The sequence below is a fragment of the Penicillium cataractarum genome, assembly GCF_028827025.1.
Source record: "Penicillium cataractarum strain IBT 29864 chromosome Unknown utg000001l, whole genome shotgun sequence".
In the NCBI taxonomy this organism is placed as follows: domain Eukaryota; kingdom Fungi; phylum Ascomycota; class Eurotiomycetes; order Eurotiales; family Aspergillaceae; genus Penicillium; species Penicillium cataractarum.
The window spans coordinates 1,621,955-1,643,188 of record NW_026622737.1 but is presented as its reverse complement, the minus strand read 5'-3'; the positions used below and the strand labels follow the sequence as shown (position 1 = coordinate 1,643,188).

General features: G+C 50.2%; 10 protein-coding genes across 10 annotated transcripts; 4 read left to right on the top strand and 6 right to left on the bottom strand.

Moving 5' to 3' along the window:
- Positions 1-124: 124 nt before the first annotated feature.
- On the bottom strand, positions 125-1,126 carry N7496_000549 (RTA1 domain-containing protein; the record flags this gene model as incomplete). Its single annotated transcript, XM_056693480.1, has 3 exons — positions 125-594; positions 667-915; positions 979-1,126. 3 exons carry the CDS (start codon positions 1,124-1,126, stop codon positions 125-127), a joined length of 867 nt encoding a protein of 288 aa, XP_056560209.1.
- Positions 1,127-1,898: 772 nt separating this feature from the next.
- Positions 1,899-2,866, top strand: N7496_000548 (RTA1 domain-containing protein; the record flags this gene model as incomplete). Its single annotated transcript, XM_056693479.1, has 3 exons — positions 1,899-2,046; positions 2,110-2,358; positions 2,418-2,866. The coding sequence occupies 3 exons, from the start codon at positions 1,899-1,901 to the stop codon at positions 2,864-2,866; spliced, it is 846 nt and encodes a 281-aa protein (XP_056560208.1).
- A 439-nt stretch (positions 2,867-3,305) lies between these two features.
- On the top strand, positions 3,306-3,930 carry N7496_000547 (uncharacterized protein; the record flags this gene model as incomplete). The annotated part of the gene is made up of 3 exons (XM_056693478.1): positions 3,306-3,458; positions 3,542-3,762; positions 3,822-3,930. 3 exons carry the CDS (start codon positions 3,306-3,308, stop codon positions 3,928-3,930), a joined length of 483 nt encoding a protein of 160 aa, XP_056560207.1.
- Positions 3,931-4,249: 319 nt separating this feature from the next.
- Positions 4,250-5,440, bottom strand: N7496_000546 (ABC transporter substrate-binding protein; the record flags this gene model as incomplete). Its single annotated transcript, XM_056693477.1, has 3 exons — positions 4,250-4,869; positions 4,944-5,222; positions 5,278-5,440. The coding sequence occupies 3 exons, from the start codon at positions 5,438-5,440 to the stop codon at positions 4,250-4,252; spliced, it is 1,062 nt and encodes a 353-aa protein (XP_056560206.1).
- Positions 5,441-6,933: 1,493 nt separating this feature from the next.
- Positions 6,934-8,031, bottom strand: N7496_000545 (uncharacterized protein; the record flags this gene model as incomplete). The annotated part of the gene is made up of 2 exons (XM_056693476.1): positions 6,934-7,729; positions 7,805-8,031. The coding sequence occupies 2 exons, from the start codon at positions 8,029-8,031 to the stop codon at positions 6,934-6,936; spliced, it is 1,023 nt and encodes a 340-aa protein (XP_056560205.1).
- A 383-nt stretch (positions 8,032-8,414) lies between these two features.
- Positions 8,415-9,908, bottom strand: N7496_000544 (cystathionine beta-lyase STR3; the record flags this gene model as incomplete). Its single annotated transcript, XM_056693475.1, has 3 exons — positions 8,415-8,483; positions 8,565-9,608; positions 9,693-9,908. The coding sequence occupies 3 exons, from the start codon at positions 9,906-9,908 to the stop codon at positions 8,415-8,417; spliced, it is 1,329 nt and encodes a 442-aa protein (XP_056560204.1).
- Positions 9,909-10,522: 614 nt separating this feature from the next.
- On the bottom strand, positions 10,523-13,789 carry N7496_000543 (mannose-ethanolamine phosphotransferase MCD4; the record flags this gene model as incomplete). Its single annotated transcript, XM_056693474.1, has 5 exons — positions 10,523-11,391; positions 11,443-11,551; positions 11,608-11,746; positions 11,803-11,990; positions 12,044-13,789. The coding sequence occupies 5 exons, from the start codon at positions 13,787-13,789 to the stop codon at positions 10,523-10,525; spliced, it is 3,051 nt and encodes a 1,016-aa protein (XP_056560203.1).
- A 581-nt stretch (positions 13,790-14,370) lies between these two features.
- N7496_000542 (putative chromosome segregation protein (Pcs1)) lies at positions 14,371-16,006 on the bottom strand (the record flags this gene model as incomplete). Its single annotated transcript, XM_056693473.1, has 3 exons — positions 14,371-14,591; positions 14,654-15,085; positions 15,151-16,006. 3 exons carry the CDS (start codon positions 16,004-16,006, stop codon positions 14,371-14,373), a joined length of 1,509 nt encoding a protein of 502 aa, XP_056560202.1.
- Positions 16,007-16,325: 319 nt separating this feature from the next.
- Positions 16,326-17,653, top strand: N7496_000541 (protein-degrading AAA family ATPase MSP1; the record flags this gene model as incomplete). The annotated part of the gene is made up of 2 exons (XM_056693472.1): positions 16,326-16,391; positions 16,454-17,653. The coding sequence occupies 2 exons, from the start codon at positions 16,326-16,328 to the stop codon at positions 17,651-17,653; spliced, it is 1,266 nt and encodes a 421-aa protein (XP_056560201.1).
- A 961-nt stretch (positions 17,654-18,614) lies between these two features.
- Positions 18,615-20,511, top strand: N7496_000540 (putative LysM domain protein; the record flags this gene model as incomplete). Its single annotated transcript, XM_056693471.1, has 2 exons — positions 18,615-19,868; positions 19,930-20,511. 2 exons carry the CDS (start codon positions 18,615-18,617, stop codon positions 20,509-20,511), a joined length of 1,836 nt encoding a protein of 611 aa, XP_056560200.1.
- Between the last annotated feature and the right edge of the window lie 723 nt (positions 20,512-21,234).

Here is a 21,234-nt window from a genome sequence, read left to right as displayed (position 1 = left end):
TATGATTGATTATTATTCAACAAAATTTACAAACGCATGCATTAATAGAAAAGACTCTTGTTCAACAGTAATAGACCATAAATCATCATTTAGATTCCCCAATTTTCATATCAAACAGTCTTCATCAAACTTCTCCCGACCGACCCATCTCGAGTGCGGAGGCTGGAACAAACTCACGGATCCAAATAACCTTCTCCGAGTACCTGTGGCCGCGGCCAATCAAGCAATTAACCTCGCTGGGGTGCTCATACTGGAGAACAAGCACAGTGATGAACATAAGGAGGGCGTCAAAGACGTAGATGAAGGCCTCGTGCTTCATCAGATATCCATCATAGCCTTCCAGGTATTCCACCACACGAATAACAGACCGAATCAGAATCAAAATACTGGCGATGTAGAGAGCGGTCATATGGCGGGTCCAAAGGCCCTTCAATTCGATCGAGCGGGTGGTCGGGGTCTTGTTGATGCGAGTTTGGAAGACAACAGCAGTGATAGTGAAAAGGCCGAAGAAGATGATTTGTACGAACAGACCGCCGATGATAATATGTTCGCCAGTTGAGGGGTCATTTGAGTTTGAGACCATAAGTCCAGCACCTTGAATTTAGTCAGTTCAGCATTCTTCATGAGGATGATCGGCAGATTCATGGGTTGGAAGAATCTACATACCTGAGGCCTGCATCAAGAAAGAAAGCACGTCGCCAGTGACGAAGAGCTTGGTGAGCCATCCTATCCTGATGACGGAGAGCTTCTCTGCTTCAAGCATATAGATAATGCGTCCGAGAGTCATGTAGATACTCGCGGCGAGGAAAGCGGGCGCAATCAGGATCAATGCACTTTGCATGATATAAGGGCCCTTGGTGAAGTCCGGTGCCTCAAATGATGCAAGCAAACGTCCGACATAACCAATAGTTTCCACTGAGAAGAGGCAATTTTGTCAGCATACTTTCTCAAAGTCAAGCAATTGTGTTCTGAACTTACAGATTGCACCGATCATGAAGGGAATCATGAACCATGTCCGTGTTCGCACAAGCTGGTAGAAATGCAGAACACTGCTCAGCCCGAACAAGACAGTGAAGATGGCTGCCGCCGCAGCAGACGGAGTGTAGTAGTAGAAAACGAAATCCATTGCTGTTTTGTACGTCTCTGTACGGCTTGGAAAGAAAAGAGCGGGCAATGAAGATGCTGGATGCTGTGAGATTTAGAATTGACACCAAGGCTGATCTAGCAGCAGTCTTTATATCTCACGATCAAGCGGAAGGATACCGAAAAGGTTAAAAAAACTCTACCATCTACCAGCCTCAAATTTCAAATCTATGGACGTTCAAAGTTAGGGGTACGCATATCCCTGTTCCTTAAGCTTATTTTGACTCGTACTCGTTCCGTGCTCCTTTGCAGGACGGCTGAAGTGGGGCGTCGGGTGTGCGCCACTATTTTTTGCGAGCGTTTGATCGTGTTCGTGATTTTGTCCCAATGTGGAAGGAATGGGGCTTCAAAAATAGTACTATTCGAAAATTTTTCTGCGCAACTGGGGTATCCCTTTAGGCAGACCCATTCTCGGTGGGCAAGTTTTATGATCTACTAAGGGACACCCTAGAAAACCCCCACGATCGACTGCCATCCAATAAAACCTCACAATAACCAAGGTGTTGAAGTGGCCCGAGACAGTAGTCACATCGATAGTGTCTGGAGGTCAGTATTCTTCGTATCATACGCCTTTTCTAGCCGATTCCCAGGGGCTCGCTGCCTATGGTGGATATGAAAGCTGAGTTGTTTCACGGTAGAATAATATTTAAGTATAGTGAACCTAGGAACTATTGAATGAAAATCGCTTTCGCCACTACACTCATTTTTCGTTGTTGTATTCTTGTTCTATTCTCTCATTTCTCTCCTTCAAAGTTATGGCCTACAAACTTTACAATTACGATCCTTCCGGCGGCGCAGCCATTCCAGTCGCAGCCCTTTTTGGGCTCGCAACGGTGATCCATATCGTCCAGATGATTCGTGCCCGGAGTTGGTTCATGATACCATTTACAATTGGGGGCGTCTGTAAGTTATAGATTATGATTTTTGAAAGCGCATGCAGTTAATAGCTCGATTTCTTCATCTCAGTCGAGGCAGTCGGTTATTTGTGCAGATACATCAATTCAACGGAAACGCCAGACTGGCAAACAACACCCTACATCGGACAGAGCCTCCTTATTCTTCTCGCCCCTGCCCTCTTCGCTGCCTCTATTTACATGATACTGGGACGGCTTATTGTGGCCTTGAACGCGAGTTCAAACTCGATCATTCGGCCGTCTTGGTTAACGAAAATTTTCGTGATTGGAGATGTTCTTTCCTTCTTCATGCAATGTGGAGGTATAGCCTCCATCAGGGCACAACCCGACTTGAGACATGAACTAATGCGATTTCAATAGGAGGAGGATTTCTTGCCAGCGCGAAGACTCAGGACAACGTGAACATGGGCGAGCACATGATCCTCGGTGGTCTCTTCGTCCAAATATTTTTCTTCGGATTCTTTATAATTGTTTCGGTCATCTTCCATCGACGAATGCTGGCTTCGCCTATGAATTATGTTGGGGGGACCGGTATCCCCTGGGCACGGTGTATGAAGGTCCTGTACACTGTCAGTTGCTTGATCATGATCCGTTCAATCTACCGAGTGATTGAATACGCGCAGGGAAGTGGTGGCTATCTGCAAAGTAAGGAAGTATTTGTCTATGTCTTTGATGCAGCTCTCATGCTTGGCTGTTGCGTTGTTCTCGTTGTCTTTCATCCTAGTAAAATGCTGCGCGAAAAGGGATATCAAACGACGGAAGATCTTGAGATGCTAGCCAATCATTATGAAACTGGACGGAATTATTAGATTAGATTTGGAGGGCGTCACATAGAATACTCTGTTTCTTTTCTCTCTCTATATATAGACTCGATACATATAGATTCTGCAAATCGAATAAGAAGGCTGATCTCCATCTATCTGCAATGTACGGGGGCGGATAAATGATCTTCGCCCATGCCCGAAGCTTTTTGGCGTGGCGATCCCAACCGGGATAACTATACGAACACGAGTCAAGTGTTTAAAATAATAACAGCGGGTGTAGCACGTTGTGGCGTTGATTGTTACAGTTGTTGCCTATGAGACGATTACCATAATAGGAAAAGGATACGGATTTTACATAGAGATTCTTCAACAGGTGCTAACTAGGCAGATAGATACTAGCTAAATAGATGCTTAAATACTCATCGATCTCTCATGGTTTTGATCAACAATTCGCTCAATCACTCAAAAGAAAACATAATTCAAAATGAGATTCACAATCCAAGCAACCCCAAGAAGCAAGCTGCGACTGGACATAGCGATATGTTCTCTGGTAGCTCTTACATTCATCCTCATCATTGCCCGAGTAGCCAACAAAGGCACACCTTCAACAAGAGCTAATACATGGGGAATTGCAGTGGTGAGTTATGTCGATCAATTTTAATAGTGGTCTGGATCAAATGCCACATCTTGTGAAGATATAGCTAACGCATCCTCCAACAGTGCCTCAAATCTGCAGTCTCACTAGCGTACCAAATGGTGACAGGGCACGTGGATCGCTTCAAACGATGGGGAAGCACGAAAGCCAACAAGATTCTCACCATAATCGACACGGTTTTCTGGTTTGCACTATTCATCATCAGTATTCTGGGTACTTCGTCGTCGCACAGTACGAGTAGTCGGGCTTTGGGTGTTATTGTCATCCTACTGGCATTGGTTCTATGGTAAGCGACTTTCTCGTTGAATGTTTCTTAAGACTCGAAGTTGATAGACTACTTCTTAGTGCTATTGATTGCGTTCAGAGCTATATTTGCATCCGTATTCGGAAGCATTTCAAGCAATATGGCGTGCTTCCGGAGGAAACCGCAATGAAGAGCTCAGGTTCCGTCTAGAGTTATCTCTTGCAAATGCTGGTTTCGATTATTGTACATATGCATTAGACGCTCTTGGATTTCTTGTACGGCTGGTCAATTATGGGATGAACACTTGCATGCCTGTCAGACGTGTCAAGCTGTCCGTCTATACAGTTTACGATCTCTTCTTGTTTCCTTCCTCGTGTTTACTGCGTTGCATTGTCTTCGGTATTCTTGACTCTATCAACTTTCTTTGTCCGAAAATTCAAATTCTACATCCTATCTCAGTGAATAAAGTTCGGCTTCTAATATACACAGCGTAACGGGCGACAGAATCTCTATGTCATTCCTCGCCATCTTAGACGATATCATCAATAAGCGGGCTCAATCCCTGCGCAGTTCCAATCTTATCCTCAAACACAAACCTTAACTGCTCAACACTTTCCCTATCCTCCATAAACTGATGGAAAGTCACATAATCCGTAGTCTCCGAATCCCAAATAGTACTATTTCCAATATCCTTCCGCACAGACGGAACGCCCCTGGTAAGCTGGAACTCTTCCGAGATCAAGTACGCCTGAAGAAGTTTCGCAGTCTCAGGGAGCTTCGTATCCTTGAAGATTGCACTTGTTTGTGTCCAGCTCATGTATCGGTCGGAGAGGGGTGAAACACTGACCCATCCTTCGGCGGGAGGGTAGGTGGTGAATGAGATTGTCTTGTCTGTATCGCGTAGCATTATCGCTGAGGGTGTATCGGTTCCGCGGACCCATTGGACGTCTTGCTCGAGGAGCTTGTCCAGCCATTCCCAGCCGTATTGCTGGATGATGAGTTTGAAGAGGTATAGCACGGCGTCGTCATCGTTTGGATAGGTCAGGACGATCTTTCCTTTCCATTTTGCGTCTAGGATATCTCCGTAGGACTTGGGGATGTCTGCTTCTGGGACTACTGAGGAATTGAAGATGAATGGGCCGAAGCTGGCTACATTTCGATGATACCAGTTAGCCTCAAACTTTTCAGACACCAACTGAGGATTGGATGCGTAAAGATTTTACCTGCAAATATTGGGAGGTAGGCGCCATTTGCATTGGTCAAGCTGGGCCACAGCTTGTCAAATGATGGGGGCTTGTAGTGCAACAGCACTCCCTTATCTTCCCAGGCATCATAGTCATGCTGCGTCTGGAGGATAGCCATATCGGCATATAACTCATTCTGCAGGAACGCTTGGTTGATTCTGCCATCGAGATACTTGGAGAGATCAACGCTATGTTTCATCTTGACATTCGGGAATTTTGCAGAGAATGCGTTGAATAACGCGTCAGCCTGGTTTTTCTCTGGGGGCTTGAATATCAGTATCGATACCATCTGTAAGGATATTGAGAAATATACCATCTCCACCGTGAACGACGCAGAGAACACCGCTCTCCTTCTGTGCAGCTGCGTAAATATCGGACAGGCTTCTTGAGTCAATAGGGATAGAAGAGAGTGCGGCAGCAAGAACGCTAGGCATAAATGCCAGGGCATTGACCACGCTAAGAGTCGTGAATTGCATGTCGGGATGATGAAATAGTACTAGAAATCTTTTGAAGTGACGATTGTTTGACAAAAGGGATTCAATTCACGACCTACTCATACTTATACTCCTTGCTGCCTATCGTCCACATAGGCAACTCTACACTCCCCTTGCCATGCATTACAAACACCCCAGAGATGAGCGCGGCACGATTCCGTCTCTTGATATTCGCTGACACACCTGTGGAGTCTGACGAAGCTGACAAAGTAGCAATGTTTCTAATCTAGAGTTTGGGTGGATCGTGGACCCCGTTCCAGGATAGCCTTTTAGGGTTGCTGTCTTGGCGCAGATCGCAATACGCCGATATAATTGTGGCGCTTAGTGGGATTTCCTTCACAGCAGGGCAATGTTCTACAAGAGAAGCCATGTTCTGAGTTTATTTTTCTTCAATGAATTGATTAGTTCAAAGATATCCCTTCTAATCAAATACGGACGACTGGGTTATCCTAGGACTATCTGGAAACTGCTGGAGTACCCTTGGGCGTTACCATGAAACGAGCAGGATCGTCGTGACTAAAGCCAAGCACCGAGATAAACAGACAAGGGAAAAGCCCCACGTCCTACCTACGGAATCGGTATATTAGGCTCATATACTTCCAGCAATGAACGGAGAACCTGAAGATTCCGAGAGCCCGGTCGAGGCTGTACTGAGACACGCCATGCCGAATAGGTCCGGTTGGGCAGAGAAATGGGCTCAGCCCCGGACCTTAGAATCATGCAACATCCGATAAACAGAGATTGGAGAAAAGTCCTAGATGATGCTTGGGGGGAATATTTTTGATAGTTGGCAAGTATCTTTAATAAGATCAGGTATAACCCTCAAGCCCTGAATTTATGGTGTATACCGGCCCGATGTGCCTTGGAGCGACGATCTCGCCCGTAAAAGAGCAGCGCTAGATTGTAAATCACGCTAAGTGACTAGCTTGAAAGTTCAAAACGTGCTGGTTAAAGCTAAATTCTATCTCTACTGGCGCCGCTTGATAATGGCACCATGTAGGGAACATAGCGAAATACCTATTGCGTGATCAAGGTTAATGCGCAGAGTTGATTCAACGAAGAACTAGATTATCAATACTGATATCGCCATTCATTAACAGGCAAGACAAGAAAACGACGATCTAAAGCCCCAGTCAATATACCTGACCCGAAATGAACACAGTCTAATGATGTAACTTAGAAACGAAATGAAAAGAAACAACCCAGTAAACGCCGCGGCCAGATGATGAGAAAAATGCAAGATGTCCCAAACAAAAGTATTAGACCCAGGCCGAACTCCAAAGATCTCAAAACTCCAAGAAAAATCCCGAACCAAAGTCCCAGTAACAAGTCTAGAGTGGAGAGGAGAGGAGTTTGACAACCCGGAAACAAAAGGAAACAAGAAACCATGCAGTCATCAGGTCATTAAACCCCGACAACTTCATGAAACCGAGCTCAGTCATATGTGCGATAATGCGTTGCTTCTCAGCATGTCATCATTCGATCTTCTTCTCAAGCCGCTCCATAAGAGTAGCTCTCATCCGAACATTGACAACACCACCAACACCATACGCAGGCACAATCTTACCCATGCGCGCAAAACTGCTGGAAATGTAGTCTCTGCGGATACGAGCCACACGATCCGTCCATGGCAGACCGCCGGGAGGCTGTCTGTTGTACAAATCCAGACCGAGCAGGTGCATCGGCGTGCTGAAGAATTGCATAAGGGCCGGGCAAGCGAATTGCGCCGTAGCAGCCTTCATACTAGGTGTAGACGCAATAAAGTCGGGTATTGAAGGTGCGATGAGTGCGGGAACGTTGAAGGAGGCGAAGATTGTGACGCTATCGCGGAGACAGAAGAGTGAATATGAGACTTTGGGGATTGTAGGCGCGGCAATCGGTTGTAAGGGCATCGGCGGGCGAAGCGAGGTGCGTGAGATCGACGGGGTAGAATGCGCTTTTGGTTGTGGTGAGGATTGTGTTGGAGGAGGTGAAGCACCGAAGATCTTTGCGAAGCGCGCATCCTTGTATACGCAGATGGCCATATTGACGGCTGTCGTGGAGATGAATTTGGCCGGGCCTGGAGTCACGGTGGAATAGGATTGATTGCGGAGAGTGGATGTAACAGTGTCGATTGCATTTGCGGTGAGATATGTGGAGGTGTACAGTGTGTAAATGAGGAGGAAGGGTGTGCTGAAGAAAAAGCCGGTTGGTTTTGCGATCATGGACTTGAGACAGTTGGTGATTGTTTGGCGGATGGGGAAGCCTTTGGATGCTTTTTCAATAATGGCACTGTATGCGTGAAGAATATTGTTAGAATCTCGACTCTGGTATGCTTTTTTTGCGCTATATCAGAAAAAATCTCACCGATCAATAATCGTAATAAGCGGACATGTCAGCGCGCCAGCCGAAGCTGCACTCACGACATCGACGCCGAGTCGCAAGCCCAGATCCCGAGTATTCCATGTGGGCGCTACCGCGGGAGCTGGAACTACCTTTGGGGATGGTGCAGGTGGTGTTGGGCGCGCGACAGGGCGTTCTGAGACCGTGGCCATGGCGAAAGAAGCATCCTGCGCGATGGCATCGCGAGTCATACTCATACGGAGAATGCGGGATCGGAGAGAGGCGAAGATACCGAGGCGTGGTGCATGAAAATGGGACAGCAATGTACAAACGCAGGAGAAAAGAAAAGAAAAGAAATCTAGTACAAAGCCGAATGAAAGAGGGTCAATTACAAAGACTCGCGATGTAATCTTTAAAGCCGGGGCAGATGCAAATGTAGCGGACGAGAATGGGCCGGCGCGGCTCTCCGATGCCGGCCCCGTGCCGGGCCCGATTCTCTGGTTGGTCGGATAAACGCTCATCAATGGAAAAGAAATGGTAAAGAGTATGCTCATGATATTTTATTAACCCCAGAAAAACGCCCGTATACACAATGATATGATTCCAGATCCCAATCCAAATAAAAAAAACCCCCCTACGAGGACTCGACTTGAGCCGCCTGGAAGCCATCCAATGTGACATTGACAGCGCCCGCTTCCACAAGCTATGAGAGATTGATGTTAGCCGGAGATGTTTCTCAATTTTGTGGTGCTATCCACGACATAAAACCAAGGGAGTCACTTACTGCTCGCTGCAGATCCTCAATCAAATCATCAACATCCTCAATACCCACACACAGACGGATCAAGTCCTCCGGCATCGCGCGTTCCGCCCGCGTCTTCGCGTCAATGCTGGCATGGCTCATACGGCAGGGCATACTGATCAGACTGTTCACACAGCCAAAGCTGACACTAATAGCCCAAATCTTAGCACTCTCAACAATACGCTCGCTGACGTTGACATCGCCCGTCTCGAAAGAGAGCACGGCACCAGCGCCCCGCGCCATCGAGTTATGCAGCTCGTACTGAGGGTGCGACCGCAAACCCGGGTACCGCACCTTGAAGCCGTGCGACTCAAGGAACTCGGCGATCCGCTGTGCGTTGCTCTGCTGCTGGTCCATGCGGACCTTTAGGGTCTTCACACCGCGCATCAGCAGCCACGAGTCGAATGGCGACAAGCCACAGCCCGATGCGTTAATGGGGAAGTAGAGGCGCTCGCCGAGCGCAAGATCGTTCACAGCGATGACACCGGCCATCAGGTCGTGGTGACCAGACAGGTACTTGGTGCCACTCTCGTAAACAATATCCGCGCCCAAGTCGAGGGGGTTCAACAGAAGAGGAGACATCATAGTGTTGTCGACGGAAACCAAGCAGTTAGGGTTGGCTTCGTGGGCGGCCGTAGCGATCTGACCGATGTCGACGATCTTGATGAGAGGGTTTGTGGGGGTCTCGAGCAGGACCATGGCCGTCTTCGAGTTCAGCACTTCCAAGACCTTCGCGGGGTTGGTGGTGTCGACGTGGTGCACGACGATGCCGCCGTTGGTGGAGAGGTACTTGAGCAGTCGGTGAGAACCGCCGTAGAGATCGTCTCCGGTCACGACCTCGTCGCCAGGACGGAGGAGACGACTAATCACATCCAATGCAGCCATACCCGATGATACGACGAGCGCACGCTGTGCGGACATGATCTTGGCCAGGTGTCGCTCGAGGTGAGTGCGAGTAGGGTTGCCGGACCGAGTGTAGTCATATTCTCCACCACCGCTGCCGGAGGTCTGCTTAAAGGTAGCACTCTGTGTGAAGACAAGATGTCAGTACTTGAATTCATTTCCAATCGAGGCCATCCAATTCATCTGGTGATAGCATTGCTCCCTTACCTGATAGATTGGCACACTGCTAGCATTGTACTGGTCACTGCCCTCAGTGAAGACCAACTCGGTGGCAATGTTATACCGACGACCGGCGTGCGGGCTGGAGGGAGCGGGCGAAGGGGGCAGGTCATTGCCCTGCAGATCAACATGAGGGAAAGGCTTCTTCGTGGAGCTCGCCGACCCCGAGGCACCGCTGGGTGCTCCGGATCCTGACGCCGACATCGCTATAGCGGGGCAGAGAGAGATATGAATAGAGAGAGGGGGGGGGGGAATGCAGGTGGATGCGTATGTGAAAGAGGTCGGACAATGAGTAAAAAAGGAGAAAATGTAGTCTCCCTAGATCAATGGATGAGAGAAATGGGGGAAAGCAAAGGAGGAATGAGTCGGGAAAATGTTCGAAGTAGGTCTTTCTTTTCCCCCGGACAGTCCAATTGCTATGACTCCGCTCTGGCGGTCCGTTGATTGGCGAATCGTAGCGCGCGGCGATTTCGTCATTCGCTAGTCTCTTTGTGGATGTATAGGGTCACATGATCGCATACTTGAATGTAGTCCAAGCAATCCTATTGAGTCACCGTGAATAAAGGGGTACATGTATGGGTCGCCTGTAAGCAAACAGGGTTACCGTTTAATCTAAATTGCAGAAAATTATTATTTCCAACGGAAATGCCAACCTCCAGGGCTACAACTATAGACATGATGCTTCATGAGCAAAATTGGACCTGATATATTCATGTCCCAAGAGGCAGTAATTGGAACAAGCCCATCAAGAAGTCTATATTAACAGTATTAGGCGAAAATAGCCGGAGTTAAAAGTACACGAAATCAATATCCATCACTCATTGCTGGGCCTTGCTGCCCTTGTCTCGGCTACGACTTTTCGAAGTCGTCGACTCATGGCCACACTCGGCAGACTCGCTCACAGCCTGTACAACAGCAGACCCGAGGGCTTGAGCAGTACCACCAAAGTCAACACCACTGACGAACTGCTCGCTGAGGAACTCTAGTCCAGCAACGAAAGTGCAGAGGGCACTAGCAATGCAGAAGTGGCTGATAGTCATACCAATGTCCAGCCAGGAGCCCTCATCGCGCACCATGTAGAAGAAGTTCAGGGTCATCACGTCCGAGATGGACATGACGACCATGAACAGAGCACTGGGCGCAACTTCGAGGCGACGGTTGAGAATACCCAAGTTGGCGCTGATGATGGCGAAGGGGATAAGGATTTGCAAGATCAAGAGGGCACCTTGGGCGAAGGGGTCGAAGATGGGGATGAGACGGCGAACACTATCGAGAGAAAAGGTGGAAATGGAGGCGACATTTCCAGTGCTGAAGAATCCTGATTGAAGTAGGAAGAAGAAGAACAGCGCGACACGGGTATCAGAGAGGGTGAGAGCACGGTAGCTATATGTCTGTCCATCGACGGTGGTAGTGCTGGTAGGGGCAGGTTTTGATTCAGTTGATGAACCATTCGTAGCTGGCTCTTGCGACTGGACAGTCTTTGAACCTGCAGTATGGACGTAGATAGCGTGTTCAAGACGGACCCATGTTACAAGGGTCATGCAGAACACGAAGTAGAATAGCCCTTCCCACGAGATCGTGAGAATGATGAATGTTGGCGAGAAGGTCAGGAAGATGACCATAAGGCGGTGGAGATAGTTGTTGTTTGGGTAGAATCGGTGGAAGAAGGGTAAAGAGAGCGAGGCCACTAACCATAATTAGTTATGCAAGACAACAAGGAAAGTCGGAAAATACCTACCAAGTACAAACCAGCCCACCGCTTGGTTGCCAATGGGCAAGCCCTCACGTGCTTGGAGTGATGTCACACTGGAGCGAGTCACAATCAATGCAAGAAGCACCATGCCGACCTAGACAGAATGTCAATTAGTGCATGTCAGTAGGTCTTTTAGATAAAGGATCGTACCTGCAACCCCACGATAACTCGTGATCCGACTGTGGTAGATTTGGAGCCCTTTGCGACACTGCCGCCGTGTTCAAGGATGGCATCCTCGAATAGGAGGTACAGAATGCCGGTGAAGAACATAATGAGACCACCGTAGGTGCTGTAGCAGAATTAGAGCTGGTCAAGTCTGTTGGCAAAAGATAGAAGCAAACTCACATAGTATCAAGGTTCTCCACTTTCAGGACGGGAAGAAGAGTGAAAGTACTCATTAGAGAACACCCAAGAGCCCATGTTGCGGTGAGGAAAGCATGGTTACGAATGAACCTAAAGCCATAAACCACAGGCCAGAGGGCGCCCAAGGCAAACCCGACGGTGAAGATTTCACGGTGGAAGTAAGATTGGACCTGCAAGGAGAGTCAGTCATATTCAATTAGTGAATGATATAATTCAGACATACCAGTGCCTCGAGTACACCAAGGAAAGCTAGCGTTTGCAGTCCAAAGGAAAGGTATCCAGAAAATGAGTGAACATGGCCGAGAATAATCTGACGGCCAGCAGCCAATGCCTTGCGGCGAGCAAAGACTTCCTCCCAGAAGTAGACTGGGAAGAAAGCGTAGAAGTAATACCGCCACGATGAGCCCTGGTACAGGAAAATGGAGAATAGGGCCACCAAGATTGATGAAAAGAATGAGATGCTCGCAGTCGTCCGGTGAGAGTCGGTCGTTCCGTGCAATACATGCAAATCGATGACTGTGGTCAACGCATAAGCAATCCAGCCCAAGTAGCCCAGAGAGACAATTGTCCGCAGGAACAGCCAGTCGTATGTTTGCAGGTAGCGCAGACCCTCGAGACCGAGCACCAGCAACTCTGAAGATAGGGCAATGGAATCCTCATAAGCCCCGTTAGAGATCAGGGTCTCCAGGTTTGCAAAGCGGCCTTCAATTGAAGTTTCCCCATCGCCAGAGAGGGGTTCAAATGGCACGTAGCGGAGCACCGCGTTTCGCTTCTGCTCTTCCTTGACTCGATACATTTCCAGCACGGCCCGGGTGTTTGCAAGCGCGGCCTGTGCCTTCTCCTTTGGAGTGGCATCAATATAATCCAATGGCAGCTGACCCACCGAGTTGACGGGATAGTCGACGCCAACCAGGTAAGCCATAAGAGCCGCGACATCGGCCTGTGCAACGTCATGTCGCTGGATCTGGTCAAATCCCCAATCCGACGAGAAGCCGTCCTCGTGGCCGGGGGCAATTCCATTCATAGTAATTTGGGGTTTAGCAACGCCAGAACCCCACACAACCAAGGGAGTGCGTGTGTTATCTGGATGACCGTCTCCGTGGCTGCCCATGTCATTCATGCCATGATCCGCAGTGAAAACGAATGCGGTCTGATCATCGCCGTAGAAATCCTCGACCAGCTTGGTGACCGATTGAATACCCCTGTCCACAATCTTAATGTTATTGAGGTATTCCTTGGAGTAAGGCCTGAACGCATGACCGGTGGTATCTAGTCCCAACAGGTGAAGGAAGAACACCAGTTTGTCCTCGCGCAGTTTTCGGTCAAGCTCCGGATCGGTCTTTGCAGACTCGAATAGCTCGTGAACTTTCGAAAACACCCAAGTATCCAGATGAGTAGCGTCCTGACTGAAATCCTCAGCTTCCTCCGCATACATCTCCGCATCAACACGGCCGGGCTCCGCTCCTTCCTTGAACATTGGCAGAATATCCGGGCTACCCCAACTCCATGTATGCCGACTGCGATTAAAGACACTGTCGAAATCAACGGGATTTAACTTCCAACCCGTTGTAACTGCCGAGACGTCCTCGTACAAGCCCGCAATGAGGGCAACATGACCGGGTCGCGATTCGGTGGGGACACGGGTATGAGAGACACCGAAGGTTCCATGCGTAAGAACTTTAGAGCGAATGAATGGTGCCAATCGAATCAAATCATCGGATGGCTCGGCGAGAGCATCGGGGGACGGATCGGGGAATGCTTGAAAGGCCTTGTCGGCGCGGAGGCCATCGGCGACAAAGAGGACGAGTCGTTGCGCGGGAGCATTGGTTCCAACTGGGCGGTCGACGCCAAATGAGCGCATACCACTCACAATTGGGCTCACAAAGTAGATATCGAAGATCGAATATGTATAGATCAGGTGGAAGACCACCGCGAGGGCGAGGAACCCAACGCGGCCGAGACGCGCCATGATCCTATCTTCTCACAGCAGGCCCAATTTGAAACAAGATGGGAACCAGGGAATGAATGCCAACGGACCCCTGCTGAGAAGGTAAACGAAGGTAAAGAAGACAATTAAAAGGAGGTCGACATCACCAACAACTTGACAACAGACAACACCACTTTGGGTGAAACGTATCGGGGAACTTGCGGACGGGGGGCGGTGAGGGGCCAATCACCGGCTTCGAATCGCGCACGGCAGAACCATAAACATGACCCACTTGCCAGCTATTGTATACCGTTCTGGTACTCGATATATGGGGTCGACTATAACGCAGTAGACAGTTTAATAGATGAGAATAAAGGAGTGCGGAAATTACATGGAATCAAAATTCTTAAAATTGACTGCCGGCTGTTTGCTCTAGTTAAGTCGAGTCAAAGTCATGTTGTATACCCTGAAGTAGTTGATCCACCCGCTCTGGGAATACCACACTCCGTGCTATATACTATCTACTGAACCAGAACTACACAGGAAAGCTATGTATGTTCCCACAAAGATATCCACAATAGATTGCCTATATAGCCTCCAAGTGCCATCTCAACTCCATTAGGTTATGATGTGCTAGTCCGCCGCTTAGTAAGGGCGTCAATCACCCGTGTATGGAACTTGGATGCCTGGTCACGTCTGAATGTAATATCGACCGTCAAGAAGTCTGGCAAGATATTGACAAGCTCCCGATCACGGCTGGCATCCAACAGGGGCAGATACTGGAATTCAGCCTGCTCATACTCAGAGCTGGCCACCTTGGGAATTGCCAATTTAAAGTGAAGAGCTACAAATTAGTTAGACATGAACGATTTGAGCATTTGGTTTTGAGGAACTTGAGATACTTACTTCCATTGACACCAGTCTGGATACAGTCGTAGAGATGATCCGTCTCGCGGTCCTTGACATCACGGATGATTAACCCAGTGAAATCAGTATAGAGATCCTCCTTCAGTTGCGCAAGATGGGCGACCTGCGCTGCCTCGGCAGTAGCAGCTGCAGTTGCCCGGTTAGCTGCGCCGCCCTTGATGGCACTTCCGGGAACCTTGTTTGCCTCTAGGCTAGCAGCGGTGTTTCGTGCGGCAGCCAGTTTCGTTTGTAGAGCCTTGATCTCGGATTGTGAGGAGGCGAGCTGAGAGCGCGCCTCGTCTGCTTGGGTCTTGAGCTTGGCCATTTCGGCGTCTCGCTCCTTCAATTGCTTCTGCAGATTGCGACTCTGTGAGCCCAAGGTTCGTTGCGCTTCCAGCTCTGACCTGAGCGAAGCAATAAGTTCGTTGGATGCTGTACGAAATTGATCAGTAAGCATGGTCCCCCTCTCGAGTACGGCTGCAACGGCGAGAACATACCTGTGGTGATACTATCGCATTGCTTACGTAGCTTCTCCATGTTCGTGTTGGCCTCTACGACCCCGATCTCACGGAGATTCCGATATTTGGACTCTAAAGCATCGTGTTTCTTGGTAATTTCACCAATCTTACGTCGTAAATCCGGATCTCCGCTTTGATCAATAGCCACGCCAGACTTGCGCTTACTAGGGGAGAGGTCGCGATTGTTCTTCAATATGGCTAGTCGCGCCCTAGCATTTTTCACCACTGACGATGGCATGTAGGGAGCAGATTGCTGGTCATTGCCGAAGACGGACTCGTCTACGACTTCATCGGCCGGTCCATCGGTCTGTTGCGTCTCGCTCACTTCGGATATCCTTTGTTGTGGGACGGCGCGGGTTGGTGTGTACTCGAACTCTCCGTCTGTTTGTACCGGCCTGGCGATACTTGCACGAACTTTGCCTCGTCCACGGGTTACTGTCGTTGTAGCCCTGCCTGTTCTCGTGTTCTTTGAAGTTGCTGCTTCCTTGGAGGCCAAAGGATCCTCATTTTCCTGTTCGTTGGGTTCTTCGTCCATGGGCTCTGATGTGCGATTGCTTGCGCGGGGTTGCCCACGCCGGGTAGACGCTTTTTTGGGTGCTGGTGCCTCTTCTTCTTGTGCTGCTTGAGCGGCTGCACGCCCTCTTGTCGGTGCGGAGGCTTTGGTCGCAGTCACGTCGTCCGCCGATGTACGCGGTCGGCCTCGACGTTTCTTCGCAGGAGGCTCCTCCTGAGGTTCGTTGGAGGGGACATTCTCGTTTTCAGTAAATTGCAGTACATCCTCATCATCTGAGCCAACAAGGCCAGAAAGCTTGGAGGGAGCCTTTCGTTTGGGCATGGTGTAATTAGGATTGGCGATTCATCCGATGTGAGCGGATCCGCACCATTGAGACGCGCCGCGACCATCAACAACCTCTCCGCCCGCCGGTAGACATGTGACATGTGACATTCCGAGCCACAGGGATCATCCGCGCCACAACTGCCCGATTGCCCGAGCCAGATCTCGGGACTCGCCTGCGACTGTTTCCACATTTTCGGAGTCGGGATCGCATTCCTCTTCTTTTATTTCACTGCCTGCGGATAGTCTATACTAGAGGGCTCGGCACTTCAAGTTCTCGCCCCTCTCATACCCCCTTAGTATCCACACCACTGTCGTCATGGCATCATCAGGCGGCCGCCGATGGCAGAGCTTCCTGCAAGAGCTGGTGATGGTTGCTGGCACGGTAAGTTTTCAAGGGTCTAGACTGGTTTGGAGTCTTCATGGTTCTGACCTGTTGTTCGGTAGTCGGCGTCCGCATACTTCCTCATTCGCTATCTCCTATCGCGCCTCGATTTCGACCCGGAGAGCCAGAAGAAGGAGGAACAACGACAAAAGTCGGCGGCTATTCTACGCCGACTTGATGGCGGAGACGATTCAGATGATGGAACAAGCCGAGGCGGTAGCACAAAGAAGGGTCGCCGCCAAAGAAAAGGCGAGCTGACGCTCAATCAATACGAACAAGCCGTCGCGATGGATGTGGTTGCGCCCGAAGATATCAATGTTTCGTTTGAAGATATTGGAGGTCTCGACCATATTATCGAAGAGTTGAAGGAATCCGTGATCTATCCGTTGACCATGCCCCATCTTTACTCGTCGACATCGTCCCTCCTGACCGCACCATCTGGTGTGCTGCTGTATGGCCCGCCTGGTTGCGGAAAGACCATGCTCGCAAAGGCATTGGCGTCCGAGAGTGGCGCTTGTTTCATCAACCTGCACATCTCGACATTGACGGAGAAGTGGTACGGCGATTCGAACAAATTGGTCAATGCGGTCTTTTCTCTCGCCCGCAAGCTTCAACCCGCGATTGTGTTCATCGATGAGATTGATGCAGTCTTGGGAACCCGGAGGAGCGGCGAACATGAGGCGAGCGGCATGGTGAAGGCAGAATTCATGACCCACTGGGATGGTCTCACCTCAGCCAATTCGACGGGTGAACCCCAGCGCATCGTTGTCCTCGGAGCCACCAACCGAATGCAGGATATCGACGAGGCCATTCTTCGGCGTATGCCCAAGAAATTCCCCGTCACGCTCCCTCCTGCACAGCAACGACTCCGAATCCTTAGCCTGATCCTCAAGGATACCAAGGTTGACCGGGACAACTTTGACCTCCACTATTTGGTCAAATCCATGGCTGGCATGTCCGGTAGCGATATCAAGGAGGCCTGCCGAGATGCCGCCATGGCCCCCGTACGAGAGTTGATCCGACAGAAGAAGGCTGATGGTCTGCAAATAACAGCTGTCGACCCTCAAGAAGTTCGCGGCCTTCGCACAGAAGACTTCTTTTCCCGTGCTGGTGGCGTTCGGGTAATCCCACAGCCTGCTCAAATGCCCACCACTCCAACTGGCAAGGTCATTGAGAAAGAAGATGGAGATTGGACCACCGAGGATGAGGCCGCCTCGGAGACTGACGGCCGCCCCTCTGAGATGGCTGAGCCCCCAGAGTAATTGTGAACTATTTTTTTTTCGACGGATGATCTAGATGCCCATTTGCTTCTTATTTCTTTCTTCTTCATGTCTTATTGAACCCCGCTGGAGTGTATTGGCCTTTGGACTCTTTGCAATATTGGATATCATTTGTTCCGAAAGATTTACGAGGCCATTTGGTCTCTTATCTTCTTTGTTATGGCAATGGATTATGCGGGTTCTGGCTGGGACCAGCTTCGGTTTGTTCATAGAATTTGGCCGACGGGTTTCTTGTACAATTGGTTGGAATCCGAAGTGCACTATAATATACATCTTCGCTTTCTATTCTTATGTGATACCAAGCTTATCTGATATATCCTACGTCGACCCTTCGCAAGTACTGGTACAGCCCCGCCCATATTAACCCACGGGCAACGTGACGTACTTCTACTTGGCCGGGCGGCGAAGTCACCTGCCGATCATCCAACAGCGCCTCCCGAAAACCCACCCACTCCCTACCGACGTCTATTTCTACATTCTCTCTCCTTCTTGTACAGAAATTCACTCCCTTACCTCCCCTCAGGTTGTGATTGCTGCCTTCTGGGTCTCTCCCCGTCTTCCCCGTATTCGTTGAGTTGGTGCCCGCCGCCGTCTTTCCTAGTGGGTCGTTATCGTCACCTACTACCTCCACGCTTTCCACTACTGCCTCCTATCGCATCATTGAGCAATCGCATTTACTCCGCGGTCTTAACCCCCCACTTTCTTCACGGAAAACGCATTCTATTTTATACCAAGTCCAGGCGATTGTGGACTCAGTTTCATGATCTGCCTTGTCTCGTCTCAGCGCTGAGGCCACGAATGCGACTCGGCCGGTGGATGACGAATGGGTCTCTCCTAGCAGACCACTGATGGCAATCAGTGCCTTGGCAACACCCACAACTCCGAAGGGAGCCTTTGACTTGTGTCTTTGGAAGAAAACTTCCACAAGACCGTACTGACAGGAATGAGTTCCCAAAATAGCTTCGTCAATGCTTCCCTGAGCTCCAACAACGTCAGCGCGGGCACCACCTCCACCTCCGCGGTCCGATCGCGCCCTCGCCGACTCGTCTCCTTTATCGACGAAGAAGACGACGATGCCGGCACCAAGAACAGCAACTATTCCTACCAGGATGCCCAGCCATTTATGTCGGGTCTTTCTACAACCCTCTCGGCCGATGTTGGAACTACACGATCTCGTGGTGCTACCCCCTCGCCGCTATCGTCCCGTGGAACCTCGCCGCTGCCCATGAAACACCCCTCCCGCGTCACGCAACCGAGTAGTCGCGGCCGCAGCGAAGCATCCTCCCTCAGTTGGAATGGGTCATCAAAGGCTTCTTCTTCACGCGGGGCTGCAGACTTTCTAGACTCGTCATGGTCCTCTCTTCAGAGCCTGGCGTCATCGGTGCTTGGTAGCGACACTGGGCGGAACACAGCAAATAATGCGGCAAAGGGACATGCGCGGAGGAAGCCGTCGCGATCAGACGTATATATTCGAAGTATCCCACGGTCCACTCCGGCAACATGGGGTCCATCGGCGCCGGACAATACAGAAATCGGAACTGGAACCAAGGAGGAGCGTCAAGCCTTGGTTCAGGCGAAGAAACGAGAGGCGCTCCTTCTTGCAGACTCTGACCCTATAATGAGCGGCGCTTTTCGCCATAAGCGACGCGACTCTGGGGATTATTACGATCAGCCACTCGATCCGGAGCAAGACGAGGATGCCCTCGCATACATTCATCCTGTCCAGGTAACGGACAGCATCACGGGGGTGACGATTAAATATGGATGCCAACCCGCGATTTTCCGAAAGGCGAACGGCTTCTGGCCCAATGATAATATCCAGAGCAGGAAGACGGTGCTCCTGCCAGTCGATGCATGCAGCGTGAAAGGCAGGCCAATACCACCTGCAGAAGTAGATCTTCTGACACTGGACTCTGAAGATGCGAGTGGCAGCTCTATCACACCGGCTCCACCCTCCACAAATGGCTCGCTCTCGAGTCAGAAAAGTCTTGTGACTGCCGACACCGACAGCAATCAGATCTGGAAACATGAGTCTTGGGTAAATATCGACGGATTTCCCTCCCCAGTCCAGATTGGCCGAGTCCCTCGCAGGGCATTAGGCTTTTTCCCGCGCACACGTCGAAAATCCGTGTCCTATAGCGATGCAGAGCCTCCTTATGATGACTCTTCTCGAGATCCAACCAGGACTTCATCACCAGTCAGTTCACCGCAAATCACCCCGACAGATGGGGTTCTTCCGCGGGCTAGGCCTCGTGCAGGCCAGCCGAAGTCCATCCGTCCCCAGCATCGCCGGCAGCGCAGCAGCCCTCCATCTGACTGGTACTGGCGTGGGCACTCTTGATCGAACTTCCACTGCACCCGGACCTGCCTTAGACGGCCTGAGCAAATTCTTCTCACAGCACATGCCCAATCTGGTTCCCCCTCCTGTACCAGAGAATCTTCGCAGGTCGTCCTTTGGATCCGAGTCCACAGCGGCGTCCAACGCGTCAACAGGTCTAGAGAATATTGGTGGAGCCGTCGAAGGATGGATCCGCAAGGTCGCAACCCGCACGAAAGCCGGAATCAGCGAGCTTCAACAAGGGTCCCCAAATCAACAGGCCACCAGCCGTGGCCGTGGTCTGTGGGGAATAGGCGATTTGATCGAGCTGGATGATACTTCTGAAGGTCGGCGGTCGCCCAGTGTCCTAAGAGGTTCCTCCCGACGGGAAACACAAGGCACAAGCTCTACTTCCTCTTCATATCGGGTTGCAGGAGCCTCTGCGTCCGCGACGAGCAGGTCTCGCGCGACAGGCCTTGGATCTGGGTCGAACGCATATGGCGAACGAGCGAAGGATGACTGATAAGTGTAATTGGCGGAGTCTGCAAAGGTACCGTACATAATAGAGCGTCTGTGCGATGTGGATTTCCTTTTTTCCCCTTCATTCCCGATTTGTGGGTGTCCAAATCTTTTTCTTTTCCTTCTCTCATGAGCGGATTGGTGTTCATCTCTTTTCTATGCACACAACCTTCTTCTTCCTCTTGCTGGGCCTGGTTAAGACAGAGCCGATTCTTGATCAACATGTATGGCAGAACAGGAGTGGATCAGATTATTACCCTACGTTATTGATTGGCATTGGCGTCGATCAGATGGTAAAATAGAACTAAACCGGAGCTTCTGTGTTTCTCGTATTCCCTGCGCGGTAGTATTGGCCGACATGTTAGACATCTTTCACTCTCTCACTGTTGCGGCGAGCTGACAAGGCCCTATAAGGGTTGTCTGGAGAGATGGCAGCTCCATTCAGCCAAGACCTTCGTCTAATACTGTCCGATTCACCTGTCTTGTCTGGTCCCCTGCAGTGAATTTCAGCAGATTAGCGTCTCTTTAGAAGTACACTATCAAGTACAATGATCGCTGGAAAAAAAAACACCTCATGATCCAGCACAACAAGACTTTGACAATCTCGGCTCTAAGTTTCCGATTTGGAGCACCTGCACCTTTGACCCCGAATTCCAATTTATTCATGCCTACTACAGTAATAACCCCCGCCATTTGCACCCCGGAATTACCCCAGCTTTATTTTCCC